This window comes from Nanorana parkeri, unplaced genomic scaffold (assembly GCF_000935625.1).
Source record: "Nanorana parkeri isolate BGI_ZX_2015 unplaced genomic scaffold, ASM93562v1 scaffold75, whole genome shotgun sequence".
NCBI lineage: Eukaryota > Metazoa > Chordata > Amphibia > Anura > Dicroglossidae > Nanorana > Nanorana parkeri.
Window position 1 is genome coordinate 1567549 of NW_017306343.1, and position 17165 is coordinate 1584713.

A 17165-nucleotide genomic window follows, 5' to 3' on the forward strand; every position below is an offset into this window, starting at 1 on the left:
TAAGGCCTAATTAAAGGTTCATTAAAAATCGAGAAAAGGCTAAAATGTGAGTCATGAAAATGTGCACATATATACATCATCACTGCACCTCTTCATTACCTCAAAAATTGCAAATCGCATACAAAGGTGGAAACGGGCTTTAAAACCCTAACCCGAGTATAAGCTATTTCTACTGCAAGAAGCATTTTTTCCCCCCAGCTTATGCTATGTTAATGGAAACAAATATAAAATAGGTGTCAGGAACCGGGTCTGAACCCAGTGCCTCTGCTGTAGCTGGCGGTGGTTCTACCTGCTGAGCCACCCAAGAACCTTAGATCCTCAGTTATACCTAATCAGATGCTGAACTCTGACCTCCTTGCTCCTCCCTTGAACTTCCTATTTAAACCATGCCTCTGCACTTCCTCTTTGCCAGATTATTGTGCTCCTGCCTTGATCTTGCTTCCTGCTCCCTCTGTGCTACAATCTACTCAAATGCTTCACGTGTACTGACCCTTGGCTGCTGTTTCACAGACTACTCTCTCCGTCTCCTGCTACATACTTGATACCTTTTGGCTCCTGACCAAGGCTTGTTCACTGACTACGCTTCTGCCTGCTCCTCCACCACTACCCTCTGCTTGTGTACCAAACCCGGCCTGTTATACTACGATTTGCATGCTGCTTCAGCTGCTGGACTCTGAGCCTGATCCCAGATCGTAAAAATAGGTGTTATCTCAATTTGGTTGTGAGAGTGGAAATGCACTTTAAGATAAAGTATTCCAAGTTGTCTGCTATTGCCTTTGTTAGCAAGAACAGCCCCCCTTTGTGCTTCCCCTGCTCCTAGTTTCACTTTGCTACTTATGGCTTACACTTACTTACTGACTTCAGAACAAAACCCCCTTTCAGAACTAATATCTACCTTCTATTTCCTGTCAACGAGAGTGTCTTTATTGAAAGGGGAAGAGGGTGTTGGGTTGGTTCTACTTCCAAAGTTCTACAGAATTGTCTGTGTGTGGGTGGCTAGCATTAGAGAGAGGACCAAATTATTAGGTAACGAAAGTACAATTGCAAAAAGTTCCTTAATAAATGCCAGTCCACAATAAAGCAGTATTAACTATGGCTGGGCTGCTGAATTGCCTCTACTTTCTGCTTTTACCCATAACAACAAAATATTGTTTTCTCACTTTTTTTTCTTAGATCGGAAACAGTTGTTGAACGGATGCTTTCAAACTGGATGTCTATTTGCTTATATCAGTATTTAAAGGTAAGCGCTGGCTATGATATCATGGCACAAAGAGGCCTGTAGGAAATCTGGATCATTGAGTACAAAGAGTGGAACGCCCCAAGGTGTTTTGTTTTATTAACTGTCCGTGCCAGTTTAGCAGCAACATTAAAGACTTGGCTCATGTGGATCACAAGATACAGCATCCTCTGTTCATGCATAAGCAAAGCGTCCACTGGGGATAAGGGATTTAGATGTTAACAGTACCATTAAAAGCTCATTCCTAGATCTGACACTTTTTGTCATTGGAAATGCAGGACACAGCTGGTGAACATCTATACAAACTCTTCAAGGCAATCAAACATCAAGTGGAGAAGGGCCCCGTGGATGCCGTCCAAGTTAAAGCTAAATACACCCTGAATGATACAGGATTACTGGGGGACGATGTAGAGTACGCACAACTGGTAAGTTGAATCCTTTGTTGATGACAGAATGAATGACATTGGCACAATAGAGGTTTTATTCTGCTCAGAGAGATGTAGGAATAAACAACAAAAGACACTTTATTATCTTGATTACAGGTATTTTTTGGCACCAACAGTTTATGCAGCGGCTTTACATATTGTACATTCACATACATAGTGAGGCAATTTAGAAACAGGACATCTCTGTGCAGTAAGACAATAATTGGCAAGCTAGAGACTTACACCTGCAAATGTGTATCCATTCTGGTCACAGGAGGACTCCTAATGATGAATCAACATGCACACAACTTCCAAACGTCTGTGAACATTTGCGTGAGCTTAAAAAGAGCTTTTCTTTATCATGGGATAAATTACGATTATGAGATAGAAGATTGTCCCTGAATGCAATCTGTCGATGTCCGGGGACAATCATCTATCCCGAATTGCAGGTAATCATCCCATATAGGAATACACGTGGACTCCCACTGACAAATGCGACTGCTGTCCACCTGTCATTCACTTGAATGGGCAAGCACCAAAAAAAAAAAAGCATGAGCAACATGCGGCATTCTTTGAGCTCCTTGGTCCTAATGTGTGATTTAAAACTTGAAATCACATCCTACAAATCTAAGGCAAGTTTCAGATACCTATAATGTAAACAAATGTTACCGAGAATTTATTTTTGTGCTTAAGTGTTCATGGAGATGAGAATCCACAACTAACACCTAACCACCTCTCTTCTGCAGACTGTTAACGTCCTTGTACAGGATGAGGGCTCAGAGCCTGCACAAGTTAAAGTATTAAACTGTGACACCATCACACAAGTCAAAGAAAAAATCATCGACCAGGTTTACAAAAATCTTCCTTTTACACAACGGCCGAAAGCAGACAGCTTAGCACTGGGTAAGTGTGTTTAGTAGTCATGGCTCAATGTATATTGGTTCATGTTTTGTATGTTTGGCTTTACCTCCTTCTATCTGTTCATTGGTGTTTATAGGATGCACTATTTCAACTGAAATCTAGCTCTTGTTCTCTAATGTGCTATATAGCCTTGGGTCAATGCAAACTAAAATATTGTGTGCTATAAAACTGTGAAATGGCCTCAGAGTGGGCTTCCAATTGACATAAGTACCTTCATTTTCAGAATGGAGGCCTGGTTCAACAGCACAAATCCTTTCCGATTTGGATCTAACCTCCCAGAAGGAAGGTAGATTGCGGAAGATTAATACACTAATGCATTACAATGTAAGTACTGTCATATTGGTGTAAGCCGGACTTTTAAGTAACATTTCCAGACTTGTATTTTTCATCACTTCATTTCTGATCATACCTGTAAAACCCTTCCCCACTGTTGTACATTAACTGCACATTGGCAGCATTTTGTGTTCCTTTCATTTTGTTTTAAATCCTAACTCCAAATTTAGTTTTAGGTAGGAAAGTGAAGAGTTTAAACGTTGTTCGGTCTTTATCTGTTTGTGACCCTACTGTAGATTTTTGGCAGGGGGGGAGGGCACAGATGGTAATAAACATTGTTCGAAGTTCTTATCCTTCCTCACTATACTCAAAATGGTTGGAGAATTTTGAGAACAAAGGCTCTCACCATTCTCTACCCATTCCAAGACTAAGGTTTATCTGAAGGTTGGCTTAAAAATGTATTGAAACTCAAAAACAAAGATGTAATGTATTGCAGCATACCAGTCCTTAGATTTGATGACTGAATTGGTTCTCTTTTCAGAATGCATTGGTTCTGTTTTCGGACTGCATTAGTTCTCTTTTCAGTACTGCCAATAACACACTTCCTGTCCCTTTGTGTCTACATTCACTTCTCCAGTGTATCTGTTGGGGTTGTCACACAGGCCGTACTTCAAATAGCCTTTGTTCATCTCCATTACATGGTGAATTGATGGGACTAGCAGTTTATAAAAGGCAAACAATCCAGAGACTTCAGTATTGTGTTTGTGCCAGAATTCCGCAGTTAATGCATCCTCCAAGGGCCAGTTCACACCACAAAGAGTGCGTTCCAGAGCGTTCGGCCTCTGGAACGCAACACGGCCGACTCCCTGCGTTCAGGGGGGGGAGGGGTCGTGACGGTGCATTGAAGTCAATGGCACCGCAGCTATGCCTCCCGCCGACAGTGCGAATGCTCGGACATGGCACATTAGTGTCTGCGTTCCAGTACAGTTTGATCTGCAAAAATTAGTGCATGCAGGTTTTTTTTGTAGATCGCACTGGACCGGAATGCAGGCACTAATGTGGCACTCATTTGGGTGCAGGCGATCACTGCGGACGGGGGTCGTTTGACTTCAATGCACTTCCACGCCCCCTTCCGCCCCTTAATGCAGGGAGCTGGCCGGGTTGCGTTCCAGAGGCTCTTTTGTAGTGTGAACCGGCCCTAAGAAATGTCTGCACCAAATTCAAAAACATGCTGCACCATTTCTGACCTCTACCAACCCCTGCGCCAAATTCAAGTAGTACTTACTTGCACCTCTGACAGTTCAGTAATAGGAAAAGAGATGCAAGTAAGACCAAGTACTTTGTAGTGTAACTGGTCTGTCACACTTTCGTATTGTATATGCCTTATATACCTCAGATGCAACTTTCCTTGAAACCGTGGATCCAACTGAAATCTGTCTTGGACACATATGTGACAATTTGGACAGAGATGAGACATCTCTGTACTTTATCAGCGTGCATATACTGTATCTGTCCCAAAGTTTGTCTCTCAAGCCAGCACCAGTTATATAGGTTTGCATCAAATTCATGAATGTTATGCAGCCTTGTACATGAATTTGGTGCAAATAACACTATTCCTGCGACACTTTTCTTGTGTGTCTCACTCTTTTTGAATTCCCCTGAATATTGTTTATGCTGTCTCAGCTCACAGGAAGTGACAAGGGCACAGCATTTTTGGCAAGATGAACAGGTATTTTCTGTACTTGCTACAAATGTTCTTAGCCTGAAAAAAGAAGTTAATGTAACCACCACATTTATAGACTGGTAAGCTGCAATATGTTATATATTTGTTTTGGGGTTTAAGGAGAGTGTGAGCCCACAGCTGCAGGACCAAGCTTCTATTGGCAGCCTAAGATCCAGAACAGAATTACACAATCATTATGATCATTTTGAAACTAGAAGAGCTTGCAGGGTTTACTGCCAGATTAGCTTAGTAGAAGCACATATGGTGCTTGTCTTGCAAGAAGAAGGGCAAGTCTGGTCCTGTGTCAGAGATAAATCTCTGTACACTGTAACAAGTCTTCTGGCAGTGGGAATCACTCATTATCTCCACCAAGGGTAGGCTTAAATGGCTTACTCTTTGACCATGTGTTGCATCGGGCCATGATATGAAGGGCAGAAGGACTGTTAAGCTCAATTTGGTAACTTTTGTTAACACTAAACTCCATGCAGATATAATTGACAAAAATGATTGTAGTCATTGAATCATCAATACACTGCTTCCGTTTAACAAATACATGTAATGATGTAGGTACCTGAAATTGACTTGGAATCAGCCTGTTCCATTTTACTGTACACTATATACAGCATAACACAGAGAGGTGGGGGAAAAGCAGCACAAGGATTCAATCAGGTGTGCTACAGTGCAAAGAGCATGCCGACTGCAGGAAAGGGCAGAATGAGATCAGCTTATCGGTGTGCTGCTTTCTCTTTTACTGTCAAGTCACGGGGTATGCAGAAGGGAGGAAACCTGTAAATGAAAGTAAAACTGCAGCAGAGAAAGATCAGGTCCCCTTCCCTGCCAGACAAGTCTATGCTGTGTAAATGTCAGGACTGGGTAGATGGAAATAGAAACCCCTTAACAGATAAACCAACTCTCATATACATAATTAAGGGAATTTATCAAAACTGGAGCAGAGAAAATCTGGAGCAGCTGTGCACGGCAACCAATCAGCTTCTCTCTTTCATGTTCAAATCTTAACTGAACAAACTGAAGAGAGAAGCTGATTGGTTGCCATGCACAGGTGCTCCAGATTTTCTCTGCTCCAGTTTTGATAAATTCCCCTCTCTGTGTATTAAGCGGTTTGTCGGATGTTCATCTTCAAAGCCCATCTCCAGGGGAAAAAACCCTGAGCTGCAAAGGTTAGCGCTTTTTTTTGTCTAGGTCCTTTATTTACCTGATACCCGCCTGATTACCTGATCCAAGACCGCCACCCGCGCCCTCTTTCCCCCCCCTCAGCTTCAGTGGCCAGAGACCCTCTGACATCTTCACGTCTAATGCAGGGCCCATAGCCGTGCATTATAGATGAGGACGCTGGGGAACAGTTCGGAGCGTAGGGGACACTGGGGAACAGCCTGAGCATAGGGGAGAGAAGGGAGTGTTGACTGCCAGGGGAGCGGGGATCAGGTAAGATAAAGCTTCCCTAGATATAAACAGTAAACCCTTGCAGTGCAGCGGTAGCCCTACTACAAGGGCAGGCTCTTTTTAACCCCCGCAGATTGGCTTTCATAGGGCAAGTTCTTTTTACCCACGGAGATAGGCTTTCATAGAATATAAGCATGTGCATGCCTCTTGGAGAAAAGACTGCTTATTCGCTTATAAATATAAATGTAACATTACATATATAATATTTTACCCTGCTAAAGTGCTGTGAAATGAAAGGGATTGCAATGTGTTCCTTGCTATATAATCTAAAACCGGTCAGTACTCTCCTGTTCTCATCATGGGCACTACTATCTTACCTGAGTTCATGGGTTTAATACATTTCAGAAATATCTTTCTTCACAAATAGCTGAATCCCCAATGGATATTACATGATGGGATGAAGTCAGCAGCATCCTGTTTGTCTACATCTTGTTGCGGAGGACATTGTATGCCGCATTATATAGACGTCTGATTTCTGTTTTGGGTTATTTCTTTTTTAGTTTCTTCTTGCAGAGTTACATTCTAACTACAAATCAAACCATACCTGAACACACTGTTATAAATCCTCTTCCTGCTGTCACTTGTAGGAAGAATACATGTGCTGTAATATATGCTATGAGACAAAGTGCTTCCAGTGGTGTCACAGCTAGTAATATTTCCAGTACATGTCTGTTTGCAGGTTAGGGATAACGCCACTCTTATTTTATCAAGAATTGGAATTTCTCAGCAACAAGAAGAGACTCATCAAGATTTTCCAGGAGAAAGTAAGAATATTCGGATTCTCAGATTTGAAATGCTGATTTGTGTATATTATTTCTTAATCAGAGCATCTTTCAGCATAACTCCTCACTAAGAATTATTTGAATGCATCCTGATTCCAATTTTATGTATTTGAAAGCAGTATATATTTAATTTAGTCCTGCTTTATATATCACCTTGCAGATAAATCGAAGATATAAAATTATAGTTGTGTTTGTGATTTTGTATCATCTTAGATTATGGGAATTATTATGTCTTATTGAAACATAATTGATGTACATATGGGATCCTAACCTGTGAATTAGGACTGGCTGTGTAAATGTGTCATGACCAAGGCCCATCATATGGAATTTATTACCACAGTGGCTTTAGCCTTGCGAGCCTGTTCACATTTGCCTGTTTCCATGCAGCAAAACTCAGGTATTTCGCTGCATGAAGATGCATTGCAAGTAGAAATCCCATAATTTGGCTGGTTCACCTGTATGCACTGCGAATTGGTGTGAAAGGAAAAGGTAATCTATATGGGTCCATTCACACCTACGCATGGGCATTATCACACACACTGCATACACATGGGGGCATTATCACACACACTGCATACACATGGGGGCATTATCACACACACTGCATACACATGAGCGTGAATCCAGTCTAAAGGAAACCTGTGGTGACGGAAGTATGCAAGATCCTAACCAGCTACTGAGAATGCTAGTTACCTGGCTGTCATGGTGAACATCTCACTTTAATACTTTCTGAGCCTTTCACCCAGATCAAATATGCAGCGTCTGAAGACAGAACTTTTGATCTGCATACTTGTTCCAGGTCAGTGACTAAGACTATTGAAGCCACTGGATCAGGGTGACTGCCAGGCAATTGTTAAAAGGTGAGGTCACTAATGGCAACCTAAATATTTATCTCAGGTTTTCTTTAAGCCAACCCTAGATAATGGCAAATATATTGCTAAGTGTCATTCTAATGCAGCCTAGTCATTCAAACAAGACCTTTACCCACTGCCCACTTTGCTGCCTCAAAACTATGAATGGTAAAGAAATGTCTGAAAATCCATTGCCATGGGATACTAGAGTGGCCAGTCATAGACACATGATGAGAGATCATCTTTGAACAGTGAATCCATGATAAATCCTAAATTACACACTAATTAAATGCAAACACTTTTGTGAGCAATTCATCAGGTCCACTGACGGTATGCAATCCTATTATAAACAATTCACAGAGCCATTTGCCTGGAAAATCTTTGTAAACGTTCTTTTTGTGCAAGTAGAGGCAAAAATAAACATTCTTTGTATGTTTTTTGTTCAGGTCAAGTGTAATAATGTATTATGGCCACTAGATGGGGTGGAGGAGAACAGAGAAATATATATTTATTTCTTGTGCTCCTCAGCTCTATCTAGTGGCCTTCATGTGGTATTACACCACATTCTACCTGAGAAGAAAGTACTGTACTGTTTTATTAAGAATATTAATGTTTGCCTGTGTTCGCATAGAAAGAACATTCAAAGAGATTCTCAGGGTGAATAGTTTAGTGATTTCTATATAAATAGACCCCTAAGTGATCAGGAAATGCATAGTACCCTGACTTGTTGCTGAACGTTGTTGTGGTTTATTTAATAGGGCATGCGCTGCTAGAAGATGAAAACAAAGTATGGCATCTTGTCCGACCAGCAGATGAAGTAGATGATAGCAAATCCAAGAGAGGAAGTATGAAGGCAAAAGAGCAAACGAAGGCCATTACAGAAATCTACCTGACAAGGCTTCTCTCTGTTAAGGTAGGCTGATGTGCATATACTAATGGTTTAAAACTGAGCTCCATGCAGATATATTTTTTAAAATGTATTCTGGATATACAGGTGAAACTCGAATAATTAGAATATCGTGCAAAGTTCATTTATTTCACGAATGCAACTTAAAAGGTGAAACGAATATATGAGATAGACTCATTACATGCAAAGCAAGATAATTCAAGCTGTGATTTGTCATAATTGTGATGATTATGGCTTACAGCTCATGAAAACCCCAAGAACCCCAAATCCACAACCTCAAAAAAGTAGATTATTACATGCAATCAATAAAACAAGGATTGTACATAGAACAATATCGGACCTCTGAAAAGTACAAGCATGCATATGTACTCAGTACTTGGTTTGGGCCCCTTTTGCAGCACTTACTGCAATTACTTTTGCATGATATTCTAATTATTCGAGTTTCACCTGTAAATGGCATTGATTGCCGGAAGTCCAGCTTTAAATAAAAATAAGACCAGCTGTGCTATAGGCACTGTTCTTTTCTAACCTTGTGCTATGCTTGTGTTTTCCAGGGTACTCTCCAACAATTTGTAGATAACTTCTTCCAGAGTGTCCTTAACTCCAATCAAGTGGTACCACCAGCTGTGAAATATTTCTTTGACTTTTTGGACGAACAAGCTGAGAAGTATGACATTAAAGATGAAGATACTGTTCACATATGGAAAACAAACAGGTTTGTCCTTTATCCTAGACCAGTCTAGTTGTAAAGAATGGAATGAAGAAGAGAACAGATATGTTGATTGATCTCTTCAACAGAGTATAATTGTTGCTTGGTCTGTAGAAGACAAGCTCTCCATCCTCATTTAGTGCAGATCCTTGCTTAGATCCACCTTTGCTTTTGATATGGGGTGAGAAATATGCACATCCTGGTTGAGATCACTGCACCTAGGAGCCAACCAAATGTTTTGTCCCCATATAAGACCCATTTAAGGTAGACTGCTCATATTCTATTTTTGTGTCGCGAAGCAAGCGGACAGTAATTGGCCACATCTTCAGGCTGTGCAAACCATTACCAGATGCATGCTGACTTAACCCTCTGCAAAGCCTGCCTAGTGACATTTAGTGAGGTGTAGGCCAGGTTCACACTTGGGCAATCGTGCATGAAACTATTCAGGCAGGCGCTGCCATTCTTTTCTAATGGCGCACCAGGCAGATTGCGCATTTTCTCGTTGTGATTCCACCTATGCAATCGCGCATGATCGCTGCTGAAAAACCCACGCGGTATGTGTTGGGAAAAAAAGGTACATATATCTTTTTTCAGCAATAGCTGTGCGGATAAAACTCCATTGATAATCAATGGGGCCAAGCGGCAAACGGTGTGTGCAACAGGTGTCCCGGGATAGCCCAAGTGTGCACCAGGCCTCAGATTGGTTGCATTGCTAAGAAACGTTGTGTGCTGTATATGGATGGCTTTAAGTGGCACTACACCCTCCCATACCCTGAAGATGGCACCATTTCAGCCACTATATCTGCGGTTGCCATAGTGCAGCACACATGAACAGTAATGACACCAGCCAATTGAGGATTTGAAACGGCTGACATACTGGCAACTGTGACATTTATGACCAGAGGCAAGCTTAGAATGTAGCTTGCACTGCACAAGTGCTGGTAGGTAAAATAAAACATGTGTTTAAGGGTTTATTAACTTTAAAGATTTCTAACTTTCTTTAGAGGGAAACCATTAAATTGGTGGGCATAGTTCCATTTTACTTCAATCCTTAGGGAATATTTTACTGGAAACTGCTCTATAATGGGTAGAATCAACCAGGTCCAATTGCTTAAGAGAAACCTGTATTGGGAATATGGACGCTGACCTATTCTGAAAATGCTAGTTGCCTGCCTGTTATACTGCTCCAACAGCTTTAATATTTCCTAATAGATCAACCCTAAACGAGCCTACATATGAGGAGTTCTGACTTCATTCTGAATCTCTAATCTAATCTTTATACCCGTTTCAAATCTGAAAGTATATAAGCCTGAGGCTACTAAGTATAAGTATCATTCATAGGCGGCTAGCAATGGCAACTCTCATGTTTCTTTCTGTACAGGAATCTTTAAAGGGTTATTAAACCCTCAGCATGTTTTTGCATATATCTCCTGCTAGCAAGCAGGAGATATATGCAAAAATGTAAAAAAACTTTTAAAACAGGTTAAAACTTAACTGTGTCTTCGTCGCGCGCTCCCGTTCGAACATCTGAAGAGTCTCGGCAGCCGCAAAGGATCTTGGGGCGGGCGCATGTGCAGTTCAGATGTTTGCCCGGGAGACGAGGAGAGACGCAACGTAAGTCTATGGAGCAGCGTGCACCCGCACAGACACCGTGGGACGTCAGAGGAGTCTGCGCTGGATCGGAGACCCGCACCATCGCTGGAGGGACAGCAAGGAAGAAGATGATCAAATATAGAGGCATCATTTAAGGTAAGTCCTGACACTAACATTGGGTAGGGGGGGGGGGAATAGCCTTTAATGTCACTTTAAAGGTAGAGAAAATGCAGCCAATCAATTTATTTACTTTGTTTCATCATTAAATGTACATTTCTAATATATTGGGGCTGAGCCTATGTTGCATTGCTTAATGTAATCCGTAACAGCAGATGAGGCAAGCTGCTTATTATTTTTCTTTCTTCCACACAGCTTATCGTTAAGGTTTTGGGTTAACATCCTGAAGAACCCTCACTTCATCTTTGATGTACACGTCCACCAAGTAGTGGATGCATCCTTGTCAGTCATTGCACAGACCTTCATGGATGCATGCAGCAGGACAGAGCACAAGCTGAGCAGAGTAAGTAATTGGGCCGATCAGTCAGATGTCTGGTTTCCTGTATATGTCATATATAGGACATGTGCAGAGCTAGTCATCTGCCAGGCAGCATTAAACTTGTTACAGTTATCGGTGACAGCATCTTGTATTGCATGATATGGATGACAGTCTGCTTTACGCTTGTCCTTATCATGCCAGTCACCGGTAAAAGGTTAGGATTAACACCTTGGTAGAAATCCTTGGAGCTTTTTTCTTTTAGTATTTTATACATTTCCACTTTTGTTTGATACACTTGTAAAAGTACACATGGTGAAGCACTTGAAGGACAATCTCACTCAAAGAAAACATGTTTCTTTATTCTCTTTGTTCCCTCACTGCAGCCTCTGATGGCAGTACAAATTGTTACTGTACTATACTCTTGCTTGGGAAACAAGTCTTTATTAACTAAGAATAAGCAGTAAATGGATTTGTTTTTTGGAATTCAGTGAAATTAGATAAATACTCTACAAATGACTTTAAAAAAAGGATTATATTATTCATAAATTTACATTTAACATTGCCATACCTTTAAAACAACGTATATTGTATATACAGTGTTCAAGAAATTGTTTCCTGTAATAAGCAGTAAAATGAACCATTTTAATGGGGTCACTATCTTGAAGTCCCTGATTGCTGAGGCTTGTTCCCTAAAGAAGTCCTGACAACTTTCACTAGAACAGGAAGTTAGGAGAAATCTCCCTGGCATAGTCAGCAATAAAATGAAGATGGTAATTCTAATCTAATATGAAAAAAGGGAAAATGTTGGCTGGAGTTCCACTTAAAAGGGCGACAATGCGATCAGGATTTTTAAATGTGTCTGAATATTTGTAAGCAAGCGTGACTGATCTGCAGTCAGAATTCAGCAATCCAGCCAGTCATGTATGTGTTTCTGCTGATTGTGAAATATGTATATATTCATGTGAATGCAAAGCTGTGTCTAGTTCACGAATTAGTCCTCATTAAAGCCTGCTATGGTTAAATACCTTTTTTGGTCTATTTTTAGACAGAATAGGGATGGGTTAGAACTCTGTCTGGTTTTCATTGCAGTCTTTCTCCACACTGGTGAGGTTTCTCATCATTTCCCCTGTGGTTAGTAGCACAGAAGGAGGGATATATGTATAACAGGGACACAGAACAGTTATAGCACTTGTTTTAGTAGGTGCTGGAAGAGATCAAATTTTTTTTTTTTGGTATCTGTGTTCTCCTTGGGGTGACTCTCCTCACTTCCTGTGCGGTCACCAAGACAGCTTGTGAGGGGAGTTCACCACAGAGATAAAAACCCTCCCCATGCTATACAAGTGTGACTGCTTGCAGAGATCGAAGACAGATTTATTACTAAAGATGTGACAGATTTTCACTCCAAACAGGTGCCGAATTAAGAAGTGGTCGGGGTCAGGTTTTATTCTGTCTCTGTGCTACTTTAGAGCAGGGAGGGATATATGATTTGGGCTGTAACCTTTTAATAAATCTGTCTTTCAAATTGTCTCACTGTCATGTGACAGAATTGATGAATGTCCTGTAATGTGTGTTGTTATAATTGTGGCTGATCTGTTTTCATTTTAGGAGTCCCCCAGCAACAAATTGCTTTATGCGAAAGAGATCTCCACATACAAGAAAATGGTGGAAGAGTAAGTTATTGAATCATGTTCACTAGTAGGCACATTTGGGGTTGCACAATCTACTTTGTATCTCTGATTTTGTTAGTTTGAAACTTTCCCGTTCAGAATCAAAACCTGTAGATTGGATTTATGAAAACGAGGGCTTTAGAAAGCGGTTGATGAAAGAAAAAAAATCAGCTGGATGATTGTGGCATGAATGGCTGTGTATTCCCTTGGATCACTCCTCCAGACATTCAGGGGGGCAGATTCCATTTTGCTCTGTTTACAATGAACTCACTGATATCACCCGGTGATGCAGAAGGGAGGGTGGTAGGGAAGACGCTTGCCTTTTAGAATGCAGTGTTCAGGTATGTTAATAGTTTCGTTTTTTTTCCAGCTATTTTAAAGGAATCCGTCAGATGGTACAAGTCAGTGACCAGGACATGAACACACACTTAGCAGAAATTTCAAGGGTATGTTCAGTGAAATAAATGACACATCCTTTGCATGAAACATCATCCTTTGTTCTCTGGACTGCTGCAAGTTATATTGGATGCAATTACTTTTTGTTGTAAGAGATGCTGCTTTAGGATCTTTGTAATCATGCACAGCATCCATCCGCATACAAACGTTTCTCACCACTTGATTACTTGCTTTGTTTTAGTTTGCCGTATGTTTGCAGTAACCGCTTTTTTATTTGGTTTGAAATCTGCAGGCACATACAGAATCACTAAACACGGTTGTAGCGCTACATCAGCTGTATAAGTATACAAAGAAATATTATGATGAGGTAAGTGACTACCGAACAGACTTGATCTATGACATACATGTATCGATGCGTGCATTTTATTTCTAATGTATCATTTCCCCCTCCTCTTTTAGATTGTAAGCCCTCAGGGGCAGGGCCCTCCTTACCATCTTGTCTTGATTTGTATCGTGATTGTAATGTCTTCCTTATATTGTAAAGCGCTGTGCAAACTGTTGGCGCGATATAAATCCTGTATATTAATAAGAACCTAAAACATTTATTTAGCTAGAGTAGGGAACAAATGGAACCCCGTCAGGTTTTTTTCGCCGTCTAAGCCCCCTATGGGTAGATATCCCCTCAAATCCTTTTCTGGTTGCCACATAAAGGTGCCCACACACCTTGCGATAATCTTATCGCAAGGTGTGTGGAAGGCGTGCAACCGTTTCTACTGTACGGTCGCACGACTTTTATCTTAGGAACGAGTTCGAAAACCAGCCGAGAATCGTACAATTGTCGGCGGGTGTGTGGCATGTTCGTAAGATAAATGCCGCACAAGCCGGTGTGCGCAAGCACACACTGCCCGTTCAGCATTGCGGTCATCTGAAGCCCGCCCCTCAGCGGGGCGGGCTTGCGATTATCGCAAGTATGATCTGCCTGTCCAGATGGGCTGATCGTATGTTTTTAATTACCTTACAACCCTCGCAAGACAGCAGGTCTCTGCTTCATCAGCTTCTTTGGGGGTCCCTAGGTGACATTAGGGGTTAAAGACCCCTAATGTCTCCTTTAAAGAGGACCTGTCACATCCTCTTTGCTATCATGTAGGGCTTAGGCTTCCGATATTTCCAGGAGGCTTGCATGACATCATCATGCCTAACCTTTATTACCTGGGATAGCTGGGTGCTCAAAATCTTACAAGAATGCACTCCATCCCATTACAGGGACGTATTCTTGTGGGCATATCCCTGTAAATGGGGCCAATCCATCATTCTCTCACAGAGAAGAGTAAAGGTCTAAATTATTGTACATGGTGTGTCAGGCAGAGATTGCCAATGATGACTCCTGGAGCACACCGCTTCGACCTCCTATTACACCCTGCACTTTGCGCACCATGGTGCAAAGCCACAATCCACCTTCCAAGGATGCACATCAGTTTACAGCAGGGCGTTGTTCCTTTTATGGATTTTACAGTATGTAATATACACTTGGAAGAAGATTCCTTGTGTGCTGCCATTCTGCTGTAACCAAGATTACCAATGGTCCCAACTCATAACAGGCATATATATTCCTGCCTTTCATTATCAAAGAGATAAATGCCTCAGTAGCAGGTCAAGCCCATTGTTATCTCATACTATTGCATCTGTGTGCAGCAATAATGAACCCAGGTTTGCCTGTGTATAGTGTGATATCATCTTCATGACTGAGACTTCCTCCCCTTTATTCCACAAACTAACTCTGGCTTTGTGTTTTCTAGATTATAAATGCTCTAGAAGAGGATCCATCAGCACAGCGCATGCAGTTAGCAATCCGGCTACAACAGATAGCAGCCGCCCTAGAGAATAAAGTCACCGACTTATGATTGGGAATATTCAGACAAGCAAAAACGATGTTGACAGTTTTTCTTCCTAAGGAATAGAGTGTTATATTTTTAAAATGTCATTTTTGCCTTTTTTTAATTAGACCTTTTTGTCTTGCACACAGTATACAGAGGAAAAAAATGTTTTTAATGTAAATTATGCCTCAAATGAAACCTGTGTTCTATGTGGGGAGGGACATTTTTTATAACTCATGTAATTATACAATGCTGTCAACAAGGTTGACGTTTTAAAATTAATTATGCAAGCATAACTATATTTGTAGCGTCATTTCAAGTAAAGCAATAGGTGGAATAAACCATCATTTCACTACATTAGGACATTGAGTCTCCTAGTTGTCCCCAAGCTTTCTGTTTCAGTAACCGGACAAGTCATGTGAACGTCTTATAGACCTTTCCATTGTCCACAAAGTGCCACTAGGGATATTGCAGTGCACTGCATTGCTGCCAAGCTTTTAATGAGTTCTGAAAAGCTGCCAATGGATGTGAAACTTAAAGGAAGCACAAATTAATCGACTTTTTTTATTATTGTTCTGAAAATTATTTTATAGAAACATACATTCTGATGTGCCTTACATGTACCAGTTAATGAAAGACTGAAGATACATGATTTTGTTAAAGAAAAAAGAATATAGATTTATTTATCACTGATTTTTTTTTTTTTCTTGTGACCAAATGTAATTATTTGTGTGTCAATGAAGTACAAGTTGACATGATTATGTAAAGATTTAATATGTTTATCGTGTATTAAAATGTTACTGGAACTTTTCATCTGATTCTGGTAGCATAGTCAAACAAAGCACCTTTATATTGTATTTGTACATTAGGAATGTATACTGCAATATGTGATCTTAGACCACAGCCCACATCTGATTGTACACATCAGTACTCCAATAAAGAGTCTCACATCTCATATTTTTAATGGAGCATGTCATACTCTCTGCCTCTGAAATTGGTTGCGCTATTTAAAACGTCTCCGCTGTTAAATATAATAACTTGAAACCAGGGACGGGTCCAGGTGCTGTGCTGAAGGTGGGGGAATGAAATAGTCAATCCTGAAACAAGTCATATTACAAGCAGACACACCATACAAAGAAATGCTTAGTCAGAAAAGCATATGCTGAAAAATAAAATATACGTGGCAACTTTTCATAGCGAGACTGGAATTGTGCCAAGATCGGCCAAATACATGGTACCAGCAGTGCTGTGGTTCCATAGTGACAGGCCTGCAGGGGATTCAATTTTAGATTAATATAATCCTCTAAACAACAGCATTGACTTGACAATACGGAAGCAAAAAAGCGGGCATGTGCAACAAAAGGCAATCATGACAATATGAGATCAACAAACTGGCAATAGTGACAATTAGGAATGCACCGATACCGTTTTTTCAAGATGGGGTACAAGTACCGATATTTATCTTTCTGTACTCACCGATACCGAGTAGCAATACCAGTACTTCTGCTAGCATGGAGCCGGCTTCTGGGCAATCGGGCAATCTGAAGCAGTATTAGTACCACAGGAATACAAGATCTAGTAACAGTCACAAACATTACATCTTCTTGTGAGCCTTCAAGTGGAGCAACACAGAAATTGGTAACTTAAGATGTGAGACACAAGTACCTGGTCATTCTACACCATAAGGCCCATTGGTACTCTGTGGCAGTGCTTCCCTGTTTTCTAAATGCCGACTTGAGTCCTGGACCAGTCTGACACAGAGCAATGGCTGATTTTCTTCTCTTGCCTGACTTTGGTCAAATGTGGTGGCAGGAAAAGGGCGTTGCAGTATCGCATGGCTGAGGCTTGGG

At 41.0% G+C, this 17165-nt stretch overlaps 1 protein-coding gene across 1 annotated transcript in view; it reads left to right on the forward strand.

Annotated features, from left to right (window-relative positions):
• The window catches only part of PLXNB2 (plexin B2), a 56042-nt gene extending 39759 nt beyond the window's left edge, over nucleotides 1-16283 (forward strand). Inside the window, exons 17-28 of the mRNA XM_018576736.1 lie at nucleotides 1174-1240; nucleotides 1516-1662; nucleotides 2409-2565; nucleotides 2807-2907; nucleotides 6720-6804; nucleotides 8432-8586; nucleotides 9135-9295; nucleotides 11255-11402; nucleotides 12984-13048; nucleotides 13416-13491; nucleotides 13734-13808; nucleotides 15238-16283. Coding sequence (XP_018432238.1) covers nucleotides 1174-1240; nucleotides 1516-1662; nucleotides 2409-2565; nucleotides 2807-2907; nucleotides 6720-6804; nucleotides 8432-8586; nucleotides 9135-9295; nucleotides 11255-11402; nucleotides 12984-13048; nucleotides 13416-13491; nucleotides 13734-13808; nucleotides 15238-15342 — 1342 coding nt within the window. The 3' untranslated portion in view covers nucleotides 15343-16283. The remainder of the gene's footprint in view (nucleotides 1-1173; nucleotides 1241-1515; nucleotides 1663-2408; nucleotides 2566-2806; nucleotides 2908-6719; nucleotides 6805-8431; nucleotides 8587-9134; nucleotides 9296-11254; nucleotides 11403-12983; nucleotides 13049-13415; nucleotides 13492-13733; nucleotides 13809-15237) is intronic.
• Nucleotides 16284-17165: the final 882 nt, after the last annotated feature.